This window comes from Pleurodeles waltl, chromosome 1_1 (assembly GCF_031143425.1).
Source record: "Pleurodeles waltl isolate 20211129_DDA chromosome 1_1, aPleWal1.hap1.20221129, whole genome shotgun sequence".
Lineage (NCBI taxonomy): Eukaryota > Metazoa > Chordata > Amphibia > Caudata > Salamandridae > Pleurodeles > Pleurodeles waltl.
The window spans coordinates 421291191-421317961 of NC_090436.1; the positions used below are offsets into that span (position 1 = coordinate 421291191).

General features: G+C 43.1%; 1 protein-coding gene across 6 annotated transcripts in view; it reads right to left on the reverse strand.

Moving 5' to 3' along the window:
- Positions 1-4500: 4500 nt before the first annotated feature.
- The window catches only part of ARHGEF28 (Rho guanine nucleotide exchange factor 28), an 892610-nt gene continuing 870339 nt past the window's right edge, over positions 4501-26771 (reverse strand). For 5 of the 6 annotated variants that reach the window (XM_069223983.1, XM_069223974.1, XM_069223958.1 and 2 more), the window contains 2 exons: positions 16433-16546; positions 4501-7624 (listed from right to left, as the gene is read on the reverse strand). In XM_069223983.1, coding sequence (XP_069080084.1) covers positions 7452-7624; positions 16433-16546 — 287 coding nt within the window. In that variant the 3' untranslated portion in view covers positions 4501-7451. The remainder of the gene's footprint in view (positions 7625-16432; positions 16547-26771) is intronic. The other variant, XM_069223989.1, reaches the window with a different exon arrangement.

A 26771-nucleotide genomic window follows, 5' to 3' on the forward strand; every position in this document is an offset into this window, starting at 1 on the left:
AGGGCTTCGTTACACAAATGTGCAGGATACCACCAATGTGAATCGAACTGTAGCACCCCTTCTGCTAATTACAAATAAGCCAGAGTCAGGCAGACACACCCTCCACTGCAGGAAAACATCATGCAACTTATTCCTGTCGCTTGAGGCACATTAATCATTTCTTGTATTAGAATAATTCATAAAGTTCCCAAATTATACGCAGCTTTTTTTAGCGCGTGGGTGTGGGGGGGGGCAGGTGGGGGGCGGTCCATGAGGCTTTGTTCAGGCGTTTACTTCTCCAAAGCAACTTGGATATCACTGCTGTGAAGGGACCATGCTAAGCACATGCTTACACCACAGAACTGGAAAAGGTGGGATTACTTTGCGTATCCCTTTTAACCAAGATGTACCACTGGGTGCAAATAAATAACCACACCTCGGCAGTTAAACTCTGTCCACTTTCTGAGAAATACCACTGTGTTATATTGCTCTGAAAAACGTATATCATAAACTCTTTAGAACTTTCGCACTGTCACATGCAAGAAAATAAACATAACTGTGATGACAAAATATTTATTGACTTGATCACAAGTTTACAGCGTCCCAAGCCAGAATGAGGGAGATCAACTCCTTTCTGCCGGGGAGATGGCTTGTTAGTAGTAACATACACCAATGGCATGTACTGTACGTGTTGAGACATCAATTGCACTATAAATTCCGGAACAACAACTAATGCTACAACATGGCATATGTACATATGTATAAAGTTAAGTTCAGAAGATACAGAAAAAACGTTAAAGTCAGTCATCATTTGGGATATTACTGTAGTGGAACAGGAGTGTCGTAGGCACCACCACCTTCAACTTTATTTAACTTGTGGCTCGAAGTGAAACAGTCTTCATAGTCTTCAACGATAATTTAGAGTACTTACAAAAAAATAACTTAATTGTTATACGACATCAGAAGAAGAACATAACAATGAATATTAAATATTGTTCTTTTAGGAGAAAGTAAATAGCAACAAAAAAAAATTAACAACACAATATACATTTTAACTCGAATAACAAATGACGTTGTATGGATGAATGTTTGTCTAGGTGTGATTTTGATGAGCTCCATGGAAGTTGCTATAAATGATTGACACCTGTGTTAGTCATTCCAGAATGTACTTTGGTCTTAGTCTGAAAGTCTCTGTCCAATATTTCACTTTGTATTGTAGTCGCAACGAAATCTTGCTAATGGCAAGTAGCTATTTTGCTTTGCTTCATCAGTTGAATTCCGCACTCGCTCACTACGTGATGTCAAAGGCATTTCAAATAAAAGGAAGCAGGAAATCTCGGTTTGGATGAAGAAAAATCCACTTACAGCCTACCCCGCCACCCAAATATACACCATTCTTGGTGAATGAGCAAAAATATTCCCAACCTTATCACAGAAAAACAGTAGATTGTTGAAGGAAAGGTTAGTATTTCTCTCTCTCCACGGCTACCACGAATCTATTAGATTTTAAAACACTCTCCCCAGGCAAAAATAGAGCTTCATATGGTGGTAATGTTTTGTCCTTCTTTATATATATATATATATATATATATATATATAGACACTTTTTTCATCTATCACTTGTTAATGAAAGTGTTGACTGAAAAACACAATTGTCAGGGATGGTGTCACACTGATTGCCAGAGTTGTCCTTGGCACTGATTCCTGTCATGTGCCCTTTGTACATCATCATTCTCTTGGCCTTTTTATCTCTCATGTGTGCTCAGTGACATTTCTCTAGAAAATGGTAGCCAGAAAAATGACCCGTCCCTAAGGCTGAGAGGAGAATGAGATTATCAATGGAGGTCAACATAATCTATAGGGGTAGGAGGTTCAGTTTTACTCTCACCTCCGGTTTTTCCTTTCCATTCTCATCCAGATTTACCATTTCCTCCCGAGGTCGGGAAATGTTTCCTTACAATGCGACTCTAAGTCAGGCCTTGAAATTCAGAGACCAGCTGACACCCCCCTCTCCATTGCTGACATCTTTGTCGGGAGTTTAGGAGGGAGACACATGCTACAGGAGTAGGGGAACTTTAGTTCCTGGAGACTCAGCTAAGCATCCCCTCACCCTAGAAATGTTCAGAAAAAACAATTATTTAGGTATTCTTTCATGCTTGGCATGGCCTTTGTGTATAAGCTGTTGCTCCATGTAGCGCATTTAGAATATCTTCTTTAGAATTTCCTAAACTCAGATTATCCCTTTCAGAGGCAGTTCAATCAGTTAAATAAGCACTTTTCTGTAAGCCGTCAAGTGACATTTACCTGTATCCCTGTCAGTAGGCTGGCAACCTTTGCTGCTTGTACTCAACTAGCAATCTGCCAGCCCTGATCGTGCTACTCTAGGTGTTCCACCAAGATTTATTCTCCCAAGAAAAAGCCATGGGGTTTATCTGGTGGCTTACTGAGGGATGCCTCAATTGTTCACTATATAGAACTTATGGGAAAGAGGTGGTAGGAAAGGTGCATCTCGAAGAGGAATTGTACACTTGTACTTTGAATACCAGTAACCATGTAACCTGCCCGTGACTGAGGAACGTGCCCAGAATCAGAGGTGACTTGCAGAGCTTCTAAAAGCAGTGATTTTAGTCTTAGAACTGTGGATTTTAAACAACAAAGCCAGGAGGCTCAGGCAATATTATAGGAAAGGGAACACATAAATAATTATCTGCTTAACATGGCTGTTTTTTTGCTTTTTGTGTAATATGTTTGACGTCAGAATATGGAGTGTCTATAAACTGCAAATTATAACCAGTTCTCTACATATGTCCAATCCACACAAGAGCTAACTAAAAGGTGAGTACACGAGGTGAGTATGTACCACCATGCAGTGACAACCAGTATCACTGTTTAACGCTTCCACGTCTCCTCTGTTTCTGTCCTAGAGTATTTTGTGTGGTTAATTGGGTTCTCTGAAATGTCTAAATTTCTCATACATTTCAATAAACAAAGCCTGGAAGGAGTTCACAGAAACGAAAAAGATAAAATTATCACAGATAATGGATTGAAAATTCAATTTTATGGCGAAGTACTGGCCGTAGATGTATCTGCTGGGATTGAGCAGTTCTCATTGAACTATTTTATGCAAAGGTTCTAGTCTCATGCTCTTCAACCCATGTCCTCATCCAGGAGACGTAGTAAAGGTTTTGTACATATGATGGTACCCCTGATAAGAGTATGGAATAATACCATTCCCATTTTAAAGCACTCAGATAGAAGAAACTCCGAGAAATTCTCACTGCAATTTATGGGCTTGCAACTGTTCCTTTTGGCGCTTGAGATCTAATTGACAATAGAGTGGCTGAGCAGCGAGGAGTCTCGGTACCGATCCAGAAAAATAAAAAATGAGTTTCAGAGAACTATCACGCTTTGACTGGCTATGATCCTTGGCTGGCTTTGATCGCAGAGACAAGATGATCTGAAAGATGTGTCTGAACCTTAACTACCACGAGAATAAATGAATCTGCCATGGAAAGCTATGTTTCCTAAAGATGGCAAAGAGATTTGTTAAGAGATTGGTCTGACTCCTAAAACAATCTACACAAGGTATTTGTCAGCGTACCAGTGGCATACAGGGCTTTTTGTAAATTTGCCACTCTTCTCAGTACTGCAATATTCCTCTTCTTGCATAGGGTCCTTGAGATTGAGGGGTTTTATCCACGGGTTGACTATTCTCACCCACGTAAACTTGAAAGGATGGCTCCCTTAATCTCCTGAGAAGGCCATTATTACAGTGTGAGAACTATACTGGTGATCATGGTGGCTTTCCCCAATAAACTGCTCATTTGCGGTCCCTCTCTCTGGCTTCTGCTGGAGTTAATGACTCTGGTCAAAAAGAAGACAGTGCATGGACATATTGCAGTTTCCAGTCGTCAGTGGGCAGATGTTGATGTACAGGGAGATCACAGGAAGTAGGCAGAGATGGGAGTTTGTAAGAAAAGGCAGGTGAAGTATAGATCTGTAAGTGGTAGGCTAAACCCACCTCCTCCTCATTAAATGTATATTGAGATGTGGGATGGCTTCTCTGCATTTATGACCACAGGTCTGTGAAAACACCGGTCACACACCAGACACACATACCCTAATGGTGGATTCCTAGTTATTTCCCTGAGGTATTTATATCTTCTATGAAATAGAAAAACACAATGGGGGTCATTCCTACATGCGGGAACCGCCAATTGGGAACCGCCAATTGGCCGCTCCGCGGTCAAAAGACCGCGGAGGCCATTCAGACTTTCCCGCTGGGCCGGCGGGCGCCCGCCAAGGGAGCACCCGCCGGCCCAGCGGGAAAGGCCCTGCAACATTGAAGCCGGCTCCGAATGGAGCCGGCGGTGTTGCAGGGGTGCGACCGGTGCAGTTGCACCCGTCGCGATTTTCACTGTCTGCTATGCAGACAGTGAAAATCATGCTGGGGCCCTGTTAGGGGGCCCCTGCACTGCCCATGCCAGTGGCATGGGCAGTGCAGGGGCCCCTAGGGGCCCCACGACACCCGTTCCCGCCATCCTGTTTCTGGCGGTGAAAACCGCCAGAAACAGGCTGGCGGGAAGGGGGTCGGAATCCCCATGGCGGCGCTGCTTGCATGCCATGGAGGATTCTCCCAGCCGGGGGTAATCCGGCGGGAAACCGCCGGACCCGGCTGGGCGACCGCGGCTTTACAGCCGCGGTCGGAATGCCAGATGAAGCACCGCCAGCCTGTTGGGGGTGCTTCCGGCGACCTCCACCCTGGCGGTCTATGACCGCCAGGGTTGGAATGAGGGCCAATGCCCAAACAGAGCTGCCAGAGAGGTGCAGTGGAGTGAGTGTTACTCTGTGTTCCCAAGGTAATATTCCTTTAAAGTGAAGAGAATTAGGGCCAGATTTACAATGCCCTAGCGCCACCAGAGCATCACTTTTTGCAACGCTCCGGTGGCGCTAACCACTTCTCCATATTTACAAGGAGGTGTAACCCCACTTTTTGTGGCTTCACACCTCCTTGTAAATATGGGCCCCTTCGACACAGTTTTCCACATCAGAGGGGGACACTGCCCCAGATTTACAGGAATTAATAAATCTGAGTCAGCAACAAAATCTAACGCCACCCCAGAGGTGGCTTTAGCATGGCGCAACAATACTTTTATTCCTCCTTGTTTTTTGCTTTTTCTATGTGTGCTGCATTTTGCAGCACACATAGAAGAAGCAAAATGTCATGAATGATTGTTTATGTGCAGGAAGGGACACCTTCCCACACATAAACAATCACACCCCTCAATGCAGATACCCTTGCACTACGGTGCAAGGATGCCTGTGTTGGCGCAGGCTGCTTAATGTAGCGCCGGCGGAAGGGGGAAACACAGGTGTGTGCTGTAATCTTGTAAATACGGCACATCCCTGTGTTTCAAAACTGGTGCAGTGCAGCACTATTAATGTTGGGGCACACCTCGCTCCACCACGTTCTTGTAAATCTGTCCCATAGTTTTTACATTTGAAAGCAAAAGTGCCATTTGTACATTGTAACTTCTCACCTTCCTTCTTCTCACATAGCAATGCATGCTACGGTCATGGAATTCTACGTTAAAAATTTAGCATTCTTTCTATGTATAAATAGATTAGTTAATGCCTCATCATCATCAACAAAAAATGTAACTTTTTTTAGTACAGTAATACAAATTTTAGAACCTTTCCTACCAGTCCACCTTGTCTTTGTGCTGTGGTTAGCAGCCACCACAGCTCAATGACTGCTTTGTTTGTTGGTCAAACTATGGCAGATACTAGAAGTGATCAGAGATAAGAAAGGAGACAGAAACGCGGGGGGCATTCTTCTCATAGAGCAAACAACATAAGGGGACTAATGACCCTTACCTGCATAATGGCCTAAACAGTATTGCAGGTAAGTAAAATGCCAATGTCCTCCTGTAGATAAAGGTTTAAAAACAGTGCAAAAAACACAAGTGAGAATAAAAGAATGGTGCCCAGAATGTTTCTTTTTCACTTTTTACAGGCTTACATTTCTACTGCAAATTATCAGGATTCATTTTTGTATGGAGTACGTTTGTCTAGTGCAACAGATATCTGCTATAATGCAGTTTAGAGTCCCTTTGGGTTCTAGTGACATTTATAAACTACTAGACCTTGGTTGGCCCGGATGCATTTTGAATACAGATTAGTGGTTTTCCTGCAGCTGACGCCATTTTTGTTTTTTCTTAACGTTATATGTGCTTTATGTGTAATTTCCACCCAGAGAAGGATGTTTTGAGCAGAAACGGTCTTGTGGCTACATGCACTGAGAGGCAACATGTACTGCGTAACTTCAAAAACTGTAAGAAAATACATCAAGAGCGAGCATCTTGTGTGACATCTGAGAGCAAGCTTTGCATGCATTTTTCACGCAGATGACTGCCCAAATGTGTTTTGCGCAAAATCAGTTAAATTACACATTTTTACATGGAACGTGTTCAAAATTGCGCACAACTACTTGTCGCATACTGACAGTGACACTGTATTTCAAGAGGAAGCAGTCGCAAACCTATTAAGTCCTAGTTAAAAAGCTAGACATCCGCTCCCATAGATTTTCTCCTCCATTTGTAGTACATTCCCAACCTTCAGGGGATTCATGAACACCCCGTAGTATTCCCGCAGATATACAGCAGACACTGTTTTCGGGGAGTACTTCTCTCCCTCTGTACTTGGTGAGGTGGATTCCCCATTTTTTTATTTCGTTTTTATGCGCAGGAAAACGATTTTCTCTATAGAGAAAGCCCTTCTCCAACACCCTATGAAATGCGAGGGTGAGCCCTTTCCATTAAAACCCTAGAAACACCTTTATTGCAAACTTTCTGGATAGCTTCAAGAGAGTCTCAAGGGCGGGAATGGCCAGGCAAAATGTTTGTAAAAACCAACAGAACTGTAATGTGTACTCAATGCATTTAGCATGGCCGCCCAAACAGCCCATCTTGATTACCTTTTGCGCTTTAGTGCTACTTGTATGATGCTAAAATCCCTACGTATCCCAGTTTTGTCAATCAGGATGTGGAGTCTAGAACTGTACATACCCTTTTGTGGCTCTAAATTAATATTGTGATTTGGCCCGATGTGGTGACATAACAGACACTTGTGGATCATGGCCTTGTGCCGTCAAGGGGCCTGGCGACACGGTATTAAAACAACGAGTCAGTTTTCGCCAGATCCCCAATATGGAATTATTGAACCACGATACGTGTACCTGTTATGCATTGGTATACAGCAGTTTTCACCTTCCTATTTATTGGTAGAAAAACTGGAATTTACAGTGCTATTCCCATGAATTAAGCAAATAATCCACTGGTGATATTCCTATAAATTACTGATTTTGAAATGACTGATGTTTGTGCAGTAACAAACTTCAATGTAATATATATGTATAGGCAATAGGTACAATTATAAACAAATATATACACACACACAATATAAATATAAACTTAGAGGTAAACAATATTTTCTTCCACATTTCCACTTTCTACGTCTTGTGAGACATCAGAATGTGGATTTGGCAGTGTCTCTGACGTGTGTTGCCGCTGGCTGCCAGTAGGATTTGGACTGTACGTTCCTGACAACATGGCCCCACGAATGATAAACTGTAATGCATTTAGATCTGAAAAACAAAACAAGTGTAATGATAATCCTATTTATCTTCAACAGCAGTTCAAAACAAGGATTCCTACTAAAAGTATATGTGAACAAAAAAATAATCGATTTGAATACTTTAACAAAAATACCAATGTGATCTGCAAATTGGAAATGTAATGATGAAATATTAAGTGCAAAAACTATTATTATTTAACTCATGTTTCTTTCATAAAGCACAGCATTTTAATGAAAAAAGGAGACATGCTTTATATGCAGTAACTCTCCAATTAGTTGTGTTTTCAGCAACAACTGAGGCATTGATTTCTTCAGTGATATAAACAAGGAATATCATGTTGAGAGCGTGTGCCTAGCCCTTGTTGCACCTGCTCCCTCACTGAGATCAGCATACTTTAATCTAGCCCCTTGCTTTAATGCTTTTTATAAATATTTACTTATGGCTTTTTCGATTTTACTATTTCATTTTAATTTGATTAATATTTTTATTTGGTTAGCACTTCCTCCTCCTTTCTTGCATTAATTTATCCTCCTTGCCGCTGGTGCTTCTGGATGCCTAGGCAGTCTGCCCCCATTTTTTTTTTTTCTCTTCACTACTTAACCACCTCAGTGCTCCTTTTCTATGATACACCCATCACCTATTTTTTAAGTCACCCACTCACTGTCGCTCTCCACTTGTGCCTTTTCTAGGTTGAGCGCACAAGCTCTTCCGACCTGTTGTGATCTATTCTGTGGGCTTTAACCACACCCATGTTATGCCCATCACTTTCATTCATTCAAGCCTTGCCTTTAAAATTCCTTGATTTCATTTGTCAAAGGCATGCATACGTCATACTTTTTACTGTGTTTAGCCTTCCTCGAGAGCACCAGCCAACTACTATTAACATATGCAGCATCCATGTTTTAAGCATGGTTTCGGGATTACTTTTTTTTTTAGTTTACCCAGGCTCCAAGCTGTGCTAATGTTGAACACTTTTATTTGTTCACACTCTTGCTGGTATTTTTTTGGCAATTTTATAGAGCTCAAAGTCGACACATAGGTATTGGAGTTTATTTTTTGTTTTGCACTTTTATGGAGCACAAACTCACTACCTCCTATCGACCTTTCCCCGGTTTATGTGGTGGTGGTGGTGGTGGTAGGCTTTACTTGGTCAAGCGTAATGTACCATTATTGTCCAAAGAGGCCCAAACTATCATTTCATTTGGTCATGGCAGACATTGGCATTAACGAAGCAGACTGACCCTATAATTGAATTTTTTAGGAAAGTAACTCCAGGTATTGGGTGAATAAAGTCATTTTTTTAAAATGATTTATGCAGACATTCATAAAGACGTCACTGCCTCAATGACCACGAGGTTATCACTGACAATAACACTGAGGTAATCTCACCATCTCTTTGGTACTTGACATGGACAAAACATTTTGGATGTCAGAGATGTTACAAATTCTTAAAACACAAACATGTCCAACCCTTTAAAGCAAGCATTTAACAAAGATCGCACTTTCCGGCCAAAGCGGACGTTTGAGCCTGGTACGCAGCACTTCAAGCTTCACAAGAAGGCACAGGCTTTCCTCCACGCTGGGCTTGGCCTGAAGCTGGCTGTCCAGCTACCACACGGCGAGGACCAGAATCACTGGGTGGCTGTGCATGTGGTGGATGTCTTCAACCGCATCAATCTGATCTACTGCACAGTGAGCGATAGCTGCAGAGAGCAGTCGTATCCGGTCAGGTCTGGTGGCCCTAAGTACGAATACCGGTGGAAGGACGATCAGAAGGTACTGGAAGCCCACAGCCCTCTCTGCACCCAAGTACATGAACTTGCTGATGGATTGGATCGACGTAAAGATTATCAATGAAAACATCTTCCCAACCAACCACGGTGAGTTTTGTGAAAGTGGCCATGCAAATTCAGTCTCAAGGGGGAAAAGTGGCTGCTGTGTGTTGCTTAAGGCATCTCAAAGAGTGCATTTGTGGTCCATGGTTCAACTGTTGCCCTGGTGTGATATTAGTCATCTCAGTTGCCTTGGTTTTGACTGACAGTGGGGGCACCGAAAAGCTGTGATTTGGGGCCTAATGCCGGCTCTAAAATGCACCTATGAAGGTTTCTTTTCTCTACTTCAGAGTTAGCTCAGGAAAACACCGGTGGGGACATTTCCTATGAAACTAAAGTTCGGCCTTTTAAAGCTGTGAACAGCGATTTGTTTCTGCTCCTCGTTTTAGCTTATTTCCAGTCAGACATAGTGTATGACTACAAGGGTTCTGATGGGAATCCAGTCAGCAGGTGAAAATCATAGATTGTGCTGTTAACAGTCCAATGTATTTCTGTACTTGAGGGTCCAACAAAGCGTGGGATTGGGAATGGCCCCCTTACACATCGAAAGCTGTAGCAGGGATGAACCCTCAGAGTAATCCTTCACAGGTGACTCGAAACTCCATTAAAAAAACTTAACGACTGGCTGTAAATATTCTGCATCTCACTAAGGGCCACATGTACGAACACATATTCCCATTGACACAGAATGGGAAAACCCTTTGCTACATCTGGCCCTAGATATGTTGTTGTTATGGTTCAGTAAGCAATCCATTGCTATGTATTTTTTAAAGGCACAAGTAATCACTTTTTTGCTCCTGTACCCCTTGCAAACCTTATTTTTCACTCCCTGTGGCTGTTGTGGCATATGCATCTAGCCGAAAAAATACGTTGTGTACTAGAATGACTAACAGCTGAAAAGCATGCAGGCGCCTTCCAGGGGCGGGCCTTTTCCTCGGCACATCCTTTTACCGGCAGTTGCTCTGCAGTCTTATTCCATAGCTTATGTGAGTATGGTCACAGAAAAGGGTTTTTGTCACACAGTTTCGACAAGGATTTTGTCCTTAAGTAAATCGTTTCTGATTTTGCATATATTTACCGAGTGACCACCTTTTCTCACCAATTTATGGCTGTCAGGGTTTTTTGGGCAGGGCTGACACTGCAGCTGTCAAACAAGTAGCTTACAATATACATCGAGTGGGTTTTAGGTACATCCTTTTTCAACCTTTGGCCTTTTTCGACCAGCTTCTTTCAGTTGTTGGCTTGGGACTTTGTCAATCACCTCTTTGCTCAGCCCAGATGAGTATTAATCTCTCACGTAGTACTATTGGCTATTTGATTGTATCCTTCCTTGACGATTCATGTATTTGCATTGAATTGCAGGAGGAACTACATTACAACTGTCTGTCCGCTCTTGCAGGCTCCTTCCCATATGTCTTGCTGTAATGTGCTAACCCATTTTGCGCTAGGACATTAAACCCAGACCTATTGGCTTTTTCATTGCTTGCTCCTAGTGTTTCTGCCACAGCACATTCATCTTGCCCAGACTATTTTTAAGTGCTCTTCCTTCAGGAGGAACACAAGCTGCATATGACCCACACTTGCTACTATCGCTGGTTGATAACCCATATTGGTCTGCTGCACATCTCTTTTAGAATTCCTGGAGTGAGTGTATTCATGTGGGTTTTCATATTTATCGTGGAATAGTGTTCAGTTAAATCTGCCTCCATGATTTGGTCCATGGTAGCCAATTCATGATTTGCTACTAGTGATTGACTACTATTTTCCCCTTGTATTTTATTGATGTTTTAATTGTGGCTGTTAAACTCCTGGATAACCTTTGACTGTGCACAAGTGGTGTGCCCACTGTATAATATTACAGCTAATCTACAATGATTTTTAACTTTTGCTGTCACACACAAACTCTGCTTTTTATTTTCCCCATCCCAGTTTTGTTTATGGAATGCATTGTTTGTTTTCTAAGTCTATCTTCCAGTAACATCACTCACTTTGGTACTGAACCAAAATCTGGGGTTCTTTCCTTTCCGCACACCTGAAGCTAAGAACGCTTAGCTGGTGGCAATCTCTATATTTCCATCCTCTACAAGGTTAAGGCTCTTCTCTGTTTGAGCATTTTCCTTTGTATGTGTTTCTTGTCAGTTGAACCTCTCTGACTGCATTTTCTGACTACACATATGTTGTTTGTGAGTAGAGTGGAAATGTATTGAACCAAAGAATTTCTAAAATTCTGATCTCCTTTTGAAGGAGCCCGGGGTTAACATGGGTATTACAGCACTGTTTCTGTTCCAACTTGTCAAAGTTAGTTTCAAATATGTACATTTTAAGCAACTTCAGCAGTATTTGTAATTCCTTTCCTGGTGGGGCCCTCCGAAGTTGCTCCAGTGCCGATCATCCTACAATGACAGCGTCCCTAGTCTTTAGGTCGAGCACAGCAGAGTGCAAGCTCATCACTTTAATTCATTCCTTGGCTTGCCTTTCAATAATTCCTTGATATCATTGGTAAATGCTTTACGTTTGTCCCACCTTGAGGCTCTTTTATTACCCCTTTCAGAGTGACCCTATTACATAGATTATTGCACGCTTTCCGATATACTATCTGAAGGGTGAACTATTGTTTTCTTTTGTCTCTCCCCTTTGTGCTGCATGGCAGCCATGGCACTTTGAGTGTGAACTCTGCAAACCTGATTGGCGGTATTGGAGCGCTTGTCACATTGTTCACACTGTTACCTAATAGGAGTCATTTCAATTTTGTCTATCCCCTTCATGCTCCAAGGCTTTCAAAAAACCCTTGTAATTGGTAAATGCTTTACCTGAATAAAAACATAGAAATCATCAAAGCAGCTCTCTTGACACAGGGCAAGAGCTGATACTACAATATTCCTTGCACTCAGGGAAACTCGCCCCATAATTCTTTCTCAAAACATTTGTGTCCATAACTGAGCCTGTGGTGATCCTACGACGCTGAGAACACCACCACCACCACCACGATTAGCACAACACACTCTTTCTATGTATGTCATCTTTGGGTCCCCACACTAGGTTAGTGGGGACCGCAAAATGATAAACCCTCCCACCATTCACTGTCTTTTTAACCTCTCTCATGGCTGGAACTTTTGTTTCACAGCTGAGAGTAGTTTGTGTTAAGGGCCTTATTTTAATACCATTGCAGTAGGATTGCTAGTCTTTAAAATATGTAACACACAACGTTCTCTAGAGGTTAAATATATGGTTGCACTGCATTACTTTCTGCCACTCTTTTTTCATGTGGTTATGTCCTCAAGGGGCTAACTATAGGGTTACATGACCCTGTTTCCTACAAATGCTATTTTTTTGTGGTGTCCTCTAGGGGCTGTTCTGAGCTTTACAGTCAACATGCTACAATATTCGTGGCACTCGGGAACTCGCTCCATAATGCTTTGCAGGGCATTCCTTTTAGAAAACATTTTTGCTCATAACTCAGCCTGTGGTGGTCTTGGGACAGTGGGACCACCTTCAAAATGTTCATTACAACGTGTTCTTTATGTCTAGATTATCTCTGGATCCCCACACTGTGAGAGCACAAGATATTAACCCATCCAACCATTCAGTGTATTTTTAAGCTCTCTAATGGCTGGAACTTTTGTTTTGCACCTCAGACTAATTTGTGTTTTAAGAGCCTTGTTTGAAAAATGTTCCAGTAGGCCTACTAGCCCTTTAGTTATATGAAGGGCTACTGGAATTATGTGGCAGAAAGGACCAAAATATGTGGCAGGGTCGACCAATTTATGTGGCAAAAAAGTCCAGTTTACATTTACAATGCCAAGAGCTCCAACTCAAGTAAATGAGAGACCTATTGCATTGCAAATGCCTGATCTCTTACTTCGAGTCACCGATACTTGCTGCGCCTGACTAACAAACAGAATGCTGTTGGGCCCCTATTATACTCCTTAACAGAGATCCTATGCATCCCACTCATTTGGCATACATCCATAGTGTACTAAGGATTCCCACTCACATCTAGGCTGCTCAGCCTGTAACCTTCCAATCTGTCCACCCTGGCCACCGAGCCCAATTCCAACCACCCACTGAGGTGCTCCTCCTTATCACACTTAGGCCCGTATTTATACTTTTTTTAGCGCCGCATTTGCGCCGCTTTTTGACGCAAAACGGCGCAAACCTACAAAATACAATGGTATTTTGCAAGTTTGCGCCGTTTTTGCGTCAAAAAACGACGCAAATGCGGCGCTAAAAAAGTATAAATACGGGCCTTATTTCCCTGGTCCACGTGGATCACAGATTACTATCACAACACCTTCCTTATCTTCTCTTTTTTCAAGTGCCTTTTGAACCTACTCTGGTGTGAGTCAGTTTTTGTTACTCCAGTTATTAAAAATATGTATGTAATTGTGACATTTGTCTAATTTCTCGAATTCCTCTTTCTATAATTCCCTGGTCTCTCTTGGGCTCCTTATTTTTTATAGTTGTGAAGATGCCATATTTCAGAAAAGGATCAAAACATAGTTGACTTCTGTCGCAGACCAATAATAAAATTCTGTATTCATGCTCTTTCTGATTATAAAATATGCACATTGATCGCTTTATTCACAAGTGTATCATGCCGAAGACAGTATAAAGGGCCGCTGCCCACATTCGGACTGCATTTTAATATTACAGCATTTAGAAAGTTACTTGCGCCAGCGCTAGAAATTATGGCCCAGATTTAAGAGGCCTAGCGTCTCCTTGTGGCACATTAGCGTAATTTTTCATGACGCTAATGTGGCCCAACAAGGCCAAATTCGCTGCACCAGATTTACCAAATGGCACGATGCAAGCAATGTGCTACTTTGCAACCCCTTGGATCACATTATGCCTGTTCCCCTGTTAGAGGGGCCGAATAAATGGCGCAAAGAAATCTAAAAGATTTCTGTGCGCTGTTGTCGTCAACATTTTTAACATCTGCTCAGAGCAGGCGCTAAAAGGGGGGACACCATTGGTTACAATGGCCTCTATGTACTATTCAGGTTAGGCGCCAAAATTTTGGCGCAGCGCTAACCCTGAACAGTACATCAATAGCATCAAAAATAATTACACTATTGCCCCCTACCGTGCGCCATGATTCGCTGTATTTTAAATATGGTGCACATGTGGTGGCGGTAGGGGGGTGCAAAGGGGCACAAGGAAAGTGGCGCTGCACTGGGTACAGCACCACTTTTCTTAAATCTGCCCCTATATTTTCCTTAGTCAATTGTTTCAAGCTCAGGATCCGAAACATATTGAGGTGGCCTCAAGAACTCCCCACCCTGTCCCTTTTATAAATTCATTAAATATTTGGTCACGCAACCTCGGAGCCTATCGTATCTGAAGACGTTTCATTTAGGTGCTTACTTTTTTTATGCTCTCAAACTTTGATTTTTTTTCTCAATCAAAATAACACGCGGCTTATGTAACTTATGGGTGTTTTTCTCCATGGTGCCACAAGGTGGCGGAAGTGTATTCCTTTAGCCTCACTCATTGGATGTTAGTTCTTAAAAAGTATTAATTCTGAAATTCATCTCGACTTGCAAGATGCCACAAGGAGGATAAGTGTATTTTTTTAATTCGCTTTATTTGTATTTTATAGCATAAAACTCAAACAACAATAAACATAGTATGTGAACCGAAACTGCCTTCCAAAAATTTTTTTTTTTACATTTGTTACTGTTTTCCTTACTCAACATTTACAGTGAGTATCCACCCATCTCGTTACCATCTCACTAGATCCATTTGGCAGTATTCCATTTCTTTCCACCTAGGGACACTTGTTGCTAGGGAGGGCTGTTTATAATATTTACAGGTATCTCTCCCCAACCAGCGAGAGCTTCAGTGACTCTATCATCCCTTTCAGGCTAGTTTCATGTGCTGCTCATCTGCAATGGTCCAATCAAACACATCTTTCTACACCCGGGCCTGAGGAGCCGGTGAAGCCACCGAGTGCATGGCCAGCGCTTAGTTTGAGATGGTGGTTGCTAGTGGGGCCCACAGCACTCATTTCTGGGGACCGGCACTTATTTTTTCTAATCGGACATTTCCCAGGAGCAAAAAAAGTGAAACACACAAAGGAAAAGTAGGAGAAAGAAAAAAGATGGTAAAAGGTCAGAAAGGGAGAAAGCAGGAACCTGCAGGAGTGAGATAAAGAGGCAGGGAGTGTCTGGAAGTTGATTACAGAGGCACAAGGCGGATTCCAAACTAGTAGCCTTGGGATTGGGCCATTAGTGGGCGTGAGCAGAGTTTTGGGCACCAGCACCTATTCTTCTACAAATTAAGCATGTGTGTGTCTATCCGGCGTATTGCAAGCACCATACCCAGCGCACCATGCAAGTTTGCATTTTTGTGGCGCTTTCGGAGGTCGAGCGCAGTTTTGAACTAATGTGGGAGGTCGGTGTTAACGACTTCCGAGGGTGAGTGTGCTCTTTATTTTGATGGTCATACTTGGACCTGGATTGTTACATGAGGTACACGGCCAAGAAGAAGATACATATTAAGTTTTCAGCCAGAGATTCCGAGGCACACATGATCAAAGAGAGGACGAATCCCTCCTGTGGGAAACAGTGTATTCATGCTGTTATCAGTGGCCTTCCTTGAAGTAACAAAAACACTATTTCAGAAGAAGTCCCCCGTTCAGCGGAGGTAGTTCCGCAGGTTAATACTTAACAGGCGTGGTGGCGATGGGAGGGCGGAGAGGGGTTCCCACGCAGCTTGCTGTCAGGTTACAGGCTCTCACAGGGACACATATGCAGTCCCAAGCCACAGTTTTAATTTTTCGTTCTGCTTTTATGATCAGTTTCAATGCCATTGCAAGGAAAATTCGACGTTGACTGGTTTGGACTGTTTTACAATAGTTCTGTTTTGTTTAGACGGTTTTTTTTTCTTTACAAGCTAGTGCACTACCTTGACTCAGCTGTGGCCCTTGTTTTCAGCAACATACGCCCTCAGGGTACACATTTTAATTGTTTTGATGTGAAATTACCTTGATGCCTTGGCGGCGGGGATTTCAGTAAAGAATCGAGGGGGCTCGACGATTTTAAGCTTGCGTTTTCCCTTTGCGGATAATTAGTGCAACTCAAGTCTTCAGTGGAAGGACCTGTCATTCAAAGAAGCCAAAATGCTGTTAATAAACAAATATTACGAATTGCACCTCAAAGTCTTGCTTGCAGCATAGTAACCTGATGGCTAATAAAACGTCTGTCTTCTATGTCCTTTCCCTTTAGGATGCTGGTAAACGTGAGAGAGAACAGACTCTGGCACTGAGTGTCAGGGATCTGACTGTTGCTCCACCTCCGAATACCCCCCATTGTCACTCAGACCTAAGATTGATCTTTGTAAACTTCACTAGTATTGGTGTCTGGTGGACGTTGTGACAAGTGGGGTATAACAGCACAGCTGAGCACAAAAGCCGCCCCAGATCTTTTTAAAACAGTGACACGGTTGGATAAACTTTGACAACACATAGCAAACGTGCTGTTAAAATCTACAACACTCACAAAAAAGTAGTGTATCCCCTATTGACATAGTTAGAAACTGGTATGCACTTCTGTGAATATTGGGGCAAAAATCCACCATGCAAATAAGTTAGTGGCTTCACATCACAACAACATGATCAATGTGTCAATGGGTGTAGTCTTTGGCAATTCAGTCGGTAAGTCAAGCTGAGCACGGATGGTGCCAAAATGTAATTTAGGGTGTTTTTGCTCTATGAACACCGGATATGAGAGAAGCTGCACTTGAGCATTTTATTTCCAGATAACGCAGTATACCGGATACTCCGTGTCCAGCCCAAAGTATTCCTGTTTGTATAGACAGGCTAGTGTTAACTGCATTATTAAAGGCTGTTCTCTTGAATGTCAGGACATGTTTCCTCATGCACTTTAATTTGTGCTTGACATTGCCTTGCATCTGCTCATTTCTCTGCCTGTCTGGTGCAAGTAGTTATGCAAGACTTGTAACTCATATAAAATGGCATCGACACAAGTGCTCTATTTTACTACAACTGGCCATGAGGGATAAAAGTGAATTTTGAGTACATCTATGGCACAAAAACTACCTATCTAATGTCTGTAGACCCCATCTCTTAGGGTATAAATGAAGGCCCACCCAATCTTTAAATCCGACCTCTTTGTAAAACATTTATGAATAGTTAGCTGAGGGAGGGTGAATGGGCACTTTGTTGCATCTTGTGCTGTAGAATTTGGATCAGCGGTACAGTGTGTGGCCAGCAGGTCCATCTGATCCTGTTTTGAACGACTAGAGATCTCTGGGGGGAAGTAGGGAGCACCAGAGCCTGCCCAGGAAGCAGCGGGATGCCAGCCATTGATTGATACAAGACAAAAAGGACCAGCTTATCCAGTGGGTTTCATGAGTCTTACTGTTTTAGAAGTTCTAGAACTTGGAATAAAGAGCTCTCTTCAGTTTATGCCTAGAGAAATGCGAGCAACTATATGACCTTTTGTAGGAGAATTTTTCTTGCCTCCCCCTCAACTCTGTTGTAATGTTAGCAATCGTTACGGAAAACCTAAGGTCCTACCCAAGAGAAAGGAGCCACGTGTAAGTTCCAGTGTGTTTAAGACTACTGCATTAAAATTCTCATCTTTAGAGAGATGGGCCTCTTTGGTTTGGGGAATACAATGATCTGCTGTAGAAAAGGACTGGTGAAAAATTATCACTGGAAGGAGTCAGTATGGCTTAGTTTTAATTGTGGGATTGATCACGAGTGGTGGGCGGTCAAGCTCCCAGAGTTGGAATGTGTAAATAGCCAATATAAAATCTATATTTTCTTATACAGCCTATGAACAGATATTTCCTAAACACAAGTTTCTATGAATTTAATAGCTGTCCCAACCAGGACATGCTCAGCTTTGAATATTTACCTCTTACTTGTCAGATATGTGATATATTCTATCCTTGGATTTAAAATAATACGGATTAATTAGTTATTTTGTATTGCATACCTAATATATACAAATAAAACTGCTAGCACCAAACAATGAGGTATAAGTGAAAGCACTTAAGCTAGATATTTGTGCGCACAGAAATCTGGACAGGATAATATCAGGATACCTGACCTACATCAAAAGGGAGAAAGTAGAACATTCCTAAGGGTGTCTCCCATCAGCCTTGCTTTGGTGAAGGTTATTTTTACTAATTAGAAATAATGCTAAATTTAAATGGGGTCCCATTAGCATGACTAGGCCACAGACAGCTTGCATTGATGGCTATTCACCTTTGAGGAATAATACTGCTCATTTATATTAAGTGAGCACGCCAATCCCGCTCTTTGAGTGCTTGTGTATTTTTCAATTTTAAGAAAATTATCGAAGAAGAAACTTCCACTCTGGTGTTTGTAGTTTAACATGTGTGTTCTCTCTAGGAAGCAATGTTCAGGATGTTTGTCCATGTTCTGTGTATGTCATTCATTAGCTTAACAAACCATTGTATTGCTGTGTTATATAAAATGTTATTAGTTTCTTTAATTAGATATGCATAGCCTATCTATGAAATACATTAGAAACTAGCTGTCTCTAGAAGTACCTTGCTTACCAGAATATTCATTAGTTTATGTGTTTGCAGCATTGCTAATCAAAGTTATGTCATATGATGCCATGAAATACATGTGGCGTCTATGCCCTGAAATATTATAAAAGCTGTTTTATTTTGTAGAAGAGCCAGTTCTTTCTGGGTCTTCTTTAGAAGCAGACACTATGTGGGTCTGTCTAGTTGATTTATACTTAGTCTTCCTGTGTTTCATTAGAAGGTAGACTCTGCACTATTCTGTTTATTGATTTATACTTAGTCCTTCCTTGGGTTTTCTTCAGAAACAAACCTTATGTTAGACCTCTTGCAGAATTATGTTTTGATTATTTTGTTGATGCTCATTCCTACTTAAATAATTACATTTTGCTTTCTGCAATGATCATATTTTTTATTAAACCCATGAGGTATGAACCTGGAATCTTGTCTCATGCAAGTTTGTTTATTAGCCGTGGACTAAGTCTTATAAAGACTCAGACTGTCCTGATCTTGTGCATCGACCCTCTCAATTAGATTAATTAGAATGTTGGCAAGTACATGCAGTATGGCCGGAAAATGAGATCGCTTGATATAGAAAATGTCATGTATCAAGTCATATTATGTAAAATAAATCACTCACTGAGATAGGAGGTAAATCTTATCCCTTTCCCAGTGCAAGTAAGGAAACAAGGCAGTTTAGTTCAATTTTCACCAGACCTTCAGACCTAGCAGACAACCTGGGCATTAAATGGAAATGGCTGGTTCAGACAGAGGGGGCTTTGTAGTATTTCCCATACTCCTATAGAGGATGCCTCATGGGCTCTCTTTCTAAGGGTGAGAAGAACGCCACCTGCTCTCATAAATTGATAGACCAGAGTGAGATATGGCAGCATCGGCTCTGCACTGATAACACAAGAAACATGGGCAAAAAGCTGATAAAATACTGGGTGGCCTTTCGCTCTTTTAATTTGATTTGTGTTTGGACTAAAACAAGCTGCAAATAGGTCCATATATTATTCACGCAAGCCTCATATATAGTCCTGCTCGTGGCCCACCAGAAGCAGCAACCACCATCGACTTCTGGGGGTGGCAGTTCCACACATCACCACCATAAAATACACAATGTCTTCCAGCTGCACATGCACAAGTCATCACGTGGACTGTGCTGCAAATTGCTACAGGGGCCTCAGACACAGTGAGTCAGTAGTCAGAAGAACAGACCTACAATTAAACAACCATGACAAACTTAGTAGCCTCTTTTGATCTGGAGTGATCTAAAAGCTTATTATCAGGCATATCTCTCTTCTTAAAAAAACATCAGAGATGTCTTTATGGTCACGTAAAGCAACTCATTTATGATTAGCACTTGGGAATGCAGCTTATTGTGTTGGGTGGCAGATGTTCTTTCTATCCTAGGTGTTTCTGTTCATTAACTATAATGGAAGTCAGATATAGCAGCAAATAGAGTATTTAGAATCTGCTCTGTAACATACTGTTTGTAGGTGTAGCAGGGAATCTAGCCTTCATAAGAAAACATGCTTGGTTAAAAACATTGTCAAGCAACAGACTCTAGCTGGTAAATGGGTTAAACTAAGGTGCACATATGATGCCACACAGAGGAAATCCAACTAATGAAGACCCCTTTCAGCATGAAAGCTAACATATGTTGCATATCATTCAAATTCAGACGGGGTGCAAGGAGTTGTGCTGGGGGATCTTTTTGAAATCCAACTATTTACTTTGAACAACATGTAGGGCAAGATGTATAAAGCCATTTAGCATTTCTTAACGGACCGGATCACTATTTTGGAAATGACAAACCAGCCCATTAGAATGAATGGTATGGAATTTCCTATTCAGCGATTTCCTAAAAGCGATTCTTTCTCTATATCATTTTGCATTTCCTAAATAGCGATTTCTCTCAAATCGCTATTTAGGAAATGCAAAATAAGAATTTTGTACATCTGGCCCTAAGTCTCATGAATTCTAACACCATTTTCACAGAAGATAGAATATTATAATTTGAAACAGATTTTTGGATGGGCCTTTGACAAGCCCTCTGTTTGATGCATGCAAGCTAGGCAAAGGACGATGGCAGAAAAAAATAAAAAATAAACCCAAAACCTCATACCTGGATGGCCACACAACACTCCCTAAGAGAGTTGATGAATTCTAAAAACAAATATTATGGGTGGGATCACCAAATGGAAATCGCCCTCTGTGTGCAATACTTGGCCTTTTTTAGAACCAGGGCTCTTTGGGCTATGTTTACTTTGATATCAAGAGCAGTTGTGTTGATATACAAAACTGTTTCACATAAATGGGCCCAGGTGTTATGAACTGATCATAAAATCAAACCTAAAACTGCGAAAACTACCTGGTCTGCTCACATTTTATGGTGTTGTACCTGAATGCTCAAACAAAGGGCTGCCATTGTATACACGTTGCACTAAAGCTTATCTTTCTCCTATCTGTGATTTGTATCTTTCTGTGACTTTGTTCCAAAGTATAATTTTGCACCAAAAGGGGATTTTGCTCTAAAGCCTGTTTTTGCTCACACTGAAGTTCTATAATAGAAAGATCTCTCCTGAGATCCACCTTGTAAACCAATAACCAATAAATAGTAACTCTAAATACTATGTTACAACCTTTAGGCAATGGGTGTCTCAGCCACACTTATTCTCCTTTTTTACTCAAAAGTATCTTCTAAAGAATTAGACAATCCTTTGTAAAGTCCTGGAAGCCCTTTTCTTTGCATTAGCACTACTATCACAAATAACATTTCTTCAGCTGTTCTTCAACTCAGTTCCAAACATGTTCTCTGCCTCCCACCGTGCCAAAGATTTTACAAACCATCTTCTCATCAACTTAAATACTGCCTTCTTCTATATGCCTTGAAAAACACTTGGTTTAAAAGTCCCATCTACGGGATTGTGTTACATCACTTTCCGCCTATGCCATGGCCATTCAATATGAAATAAGACTGAGTCTGCTGCCGCGCTTTCAAAGCAGGGCAGATACCCCCACCACAGGCCGGTGCAGTGAGTTATTGCATTTGCCTGCAGTGGGGTGTCTGAGGGATCCATGGATCCCCATATGAAGAGGTGCTTCTCAGGGGAGCACAGACTGTGTTACCTCAATTGTGGTGCACGGGTAGTACGCACATGATGGCATGTTTGTCACTGCACCTGCATCCTTAATTTGGCAGAGTGCAATAGCAGAGTTACCTCATCAGTGTGGGACACGCCCCATGTAAATGAAGTAGTTCCCCTTTGTAATCATACGGAGTAAGATGTGTGCGGGAGGGGCTGCACCACCGCCTGCAGGCCTTTCTGTGACAGCATAATGCCTCAAAGGTGCAAAAAGCAGGTGCAAGTGCCCATTGTGCTCTCGGGGACTATATACAGTGTGAGACCAAGTCATTATTATCTATTAATGTCTGCAAAATGTGTTCCCACAACCACATTCTTTTGGTTGAAATACTAATCTGGCCAAGAGGGATAACTGTGATAGCCTGTTGCTTGGCCTTCATCAATGCACATTCTTCCCTTGGACAAAATGAACGAGTTACTTACCTTCGGTAACGACTTTTCTGGTGGATACATTAGCTACCTGTGGATTCCTCACCTCATGAATACTCCCATGGCGCCAGCATTCGACGGAAATCTTCTTACTAGTCTCTGCACGTCGACGAGGACGTCACTGTCGCCCACGCGACGGCGTCTGACGTCATACAGGCAATAAGAGGTCCTCGACGACGTGCGGACGTCAGTACCAATCATTTTTTACGTGCATGAGAACAACCAGGCAATGCAATGAAAGAGCAAGGCAACATCCATTATATTGTAAAAATACACCACATTGTATGAATAACTGTAAATCTTTTTATGTACATATATATGTATATATAAAACTCTCTCTTTTAAAATATATACACACACCAAGTATATACATAAAGATATATACATATATACATATATATACATAAATATATTATATATACATCTATTGCACCCTCAAAGACCAAGAGGAGCGCACTCAAGGATTACTTGGCAAGACCAGAAAGGCAACGGGGAGGCGGGTGGGACCGTGAGGAATCCACAGGTAGCTAATGTATCCACCAGAAAAGTCGTTACCGAAGGTAAGTAACTCGTTCTTCTGATGGATACAACTACCTGTGGATTCCTCACCTCATGAATAGAGTCCCAAAGCAGTACCACGCCCGGCGGTGGGTGCCTAAATGGTCAAACCAAGAAATCCTGCAGCACTGACCGTGCAAAATGGCCGTCCCTTCTAACCTCAGAATCTAAACAGTAATGTTTTGCAAAAGTGTGAAGGGACGACCAAGTTGCGGCCTTGCAGATGTCGACCACAGGAACCCCTCTGGCTAAGGCCGAAGTGGCCGACTTAGCTCTGGTGGAATGAGCTCTAATGCCCTCAGGAGGATCCTTCTTTGCCAAAGAGTAACATATTTTAATGAAAAGAACAACCCACCTGGATAGTGTTCTCTTGTGGACTGCCTTTCCTCTCCTCTTGCCCACGTATCCAATAAACAGCTGATCCTCCAGCCTGAAATCCCTTGTTCTATCGATAAAGAAGCTCAACGCTCTCTTTGGGTCCAGACGGTGCAGTCTTTCTTCCTCTTTGGAAGGATGAGGCGGAGGATAGAACGTGGACAAAGTAATTGCCTGAGCCAAATGGAAGGGTGAAACAACCTTCGGGAGGAAAGCAGCCTTGGTCCTCAACACCACCTTATCCCCATAAAAAGTTGTATAAGGGGGTTTTACTGATAAGGCCTGCAACTCACTCACTCTCCTTGCTGATGTTATAGCTATCAGGAAGACTGTTTTTAAAACCAAATACCTCAAGGGGCAAGAATGCATAGGTTCAAAAGGGGACCCCATAAGGAAAGTCAGGACTAAGGACAAATCCCATTGCGGCATAATGAATGGCTTTGGAGGATATTGATTTAGAAGACCTTTCAAGAATCTGATAACAATAGGGGATTTAAATAAAGATGGTTGGTCTGGAAGACATATGAAGGCTGACAAGGCCGATAAATAACCTTTAATGGTAGCCACTGCACAACCTTTCTGCGCCAGAGATAGAGCAAAAGACAAAACGTCCGATAGATGAGCATGTAAAGGATCAATCTGCCTCTCTCCACACCACGCAACAAATTTAGACCACCTATTAGCGTAGATAGATTTAGTGGAGTGTCGCCTGGCCGCTAATATAACATCCACTACCTCAGGCGGGAGAGAGAAGGAACTCAGGTTGCCCCGTTCAATCTCCAGGCATGTAGGTGCAGACTCTGGAGGTTGGGGTGTAGAACCTGCCCCTGCGACTGTGAGAGGAGGTCTGCCCTGAAAGGGAGACGGAGCGGCGGGCACATTGAGAGTTGGAGAAGGTCGGAGTACCACACCCTCCTTGGCCAATCCGGAGCTATTAAGATTACTAGAGCCCGGTCTTGGCGAATCTTCCTCAATACTCGAGGAATCAAGGGTATGGGAGGAAACGCGTAAAGCAACTGGCCGCACCAGGTCATTTGAAACGCGTCCCCCAACGCTTCCTGCATCGGATACTGAAGGCTGCAGAACAACGGACAATGCGCGTTCTCTCGAGTGGCGAACAGATCTACCCGAGGAAACCCCCACTTCTGGAAGATTAAACGGACTTGATCTGGATGGAGACGCCACTCGTGGTCTGCCGAGAAGTGGCGACTGAGACTGTCCGCACGCACGTTCAAAACTCCGGCCAGATGGTTTGCTATCAAGCAAATCCGATGGTCCTTTGCCCAGGACCATAGTCGAAGAGCTTCTCTGCAGAGAAGGTACGACCCCACTCCTCCCTGCTTGTTTATGTACCACATCGTGGTAGTATTGTCCGTTAGGACCTGTACCGACTGACCACGAAGGGAAGGGAGGAAGGCCTTGAGAGCCAGACGTACAGCCCGTAACTCTAACAGATTGATGTGAAAAATCTGTTCCTCTGGAGACCAAAGACCTTTGATCTCCAGATCCCCCAGATGAGCTCCCCACCCTAGAGTGGAAGCATCCGTTATGACTGTGGCCACTGGTGGCGACTGCTGGAACGGCTTTCCTTGTGAAAGATTGTTGCTTGCAATCCACCACTTCAAATCCACAGCAGCATCTCTGGAGATCTTGACAGTACCCTCTAGATCCCCTCTGTGTTGAGACCACTGCCTTCGGAGGCACCACTGAAGAGCCCTCATGTGCCAGCGAGCATGTGTGACCAACAGAATGCAGGAGGCAAAAAGACCGAGCAGACGAAGGACCTTGAGGACTGGAACTACCGCTCCATTTCGAAACATTGGAACCAAATCCTGAATATCTTGAATCCGCTGAGGCGGAGGAAAGGCCTGACCCAATGTTGTATCCAGTACTGCCCCTATGAACAGGAGGCGCTGAGAGGGCTCTAGGTGAGATTTGGGCTCGTTCACCGAAAAGCCCAGGTCGAACAACAACTGGGTTGTTGACTGCAGATGACGCAACACAAGCTCCGGGGACTTGGCTTTGATCAACCAATCGTCCAAGTAAGGGAATACTGCTATCCCCTTCCTTCTGAGCTCTGCCGCAACCACCGACATCACCTTCGTGAAGACTCGAGGTGCTGAAGTAAGACCAAACGGAAGGACCGCAAACTGGTAGTGATGCGATCCCACCACAAACCGAAGTTACTTCCTGTGTGACTTGAGTATCGGGATATGAAAGTAAGCATCCTGCAAGTCGACAGACACCATCCAGTCTTCCATGTTCAACGCCAAAAGCACCTGTGCTAGGGTCAGCATCTTGAACTTTTCCTGCTTGAGGAACCAATTCAAGATCCTCAGGTCCAGAATTGGTCTCAAACGACCATCCTTCTTGGGAATCAGGAAATACCTTGAGTAAACTCCTTGACCCCTTTCCTGCTCCGGGACCAACTCCACCGCGCCCTTTAAAAGGAGGACTTCTACCTCCTGTTCTAGCAACAGGAGGTGTTCTTGTGAACAATACGAAGGGCGGGGCGGGATGAGGGGCGGAAACTCCCGAAAGGGAAGGGTGTAGCCTTTTCCCACAACACTGAGAACCCAAGTGTCCGACGTAACAGTCTCCCATTTGGTGAGAAAATGCTGTAATCTTCCCCCTACAGGAGAGGAGTGAGTGGGAAATGGTGGAAGCCTAAGGCTGCTTCCCCTGCTGCACCCCGCCAGAGGATGAGGAAGAGGCAGAGTGCTGCTGAGAGGCTCCCCTGGTGCGGACCCTACCCCTCCCCCTAAAAGATCTATAGGGATGGGAAGAGGCAGGTTGCTGATATCTTCCCCGAAAGGAAGAGGAGGAAGAACCACGCCCAAATCCACGAAACCTCCTGAAGAATCTGGAAGAGGCCGTGGAAGAAGGAGCTTGGAGTCCCAACGACTTAGCCGTGGCCCTGCTCTCCTTAAAACGTTCCAAGGCCGAATCAGCCTTAGCCCCAAACAGTTTGTCCCCATCAAACGGGAGATCCAACAATGTGGACTGTACATCTGCCGAAAAGCCCGAGTTACGGAGCCAGGCCTGTCTCCTTTCCACCACAGTTGTGCCCATTGCTCTGGCTACCGAGTCGGTGGTATCCAGTCCCGTCTGGATAATTTGGGTCGCAGCAGCCTGGGCATCAGAGACAAGATCCAAAAGACCCTGGGGAAGCTCTGTAAACGAAGAGGAGATGTCATCCATCAGAGCATGAATATACCTCCCCAGGATACAGGTTGCATTGGTGGCTTTTAACGCCAGACTGCAGGACGAAAAAATCTTCTTCGACTG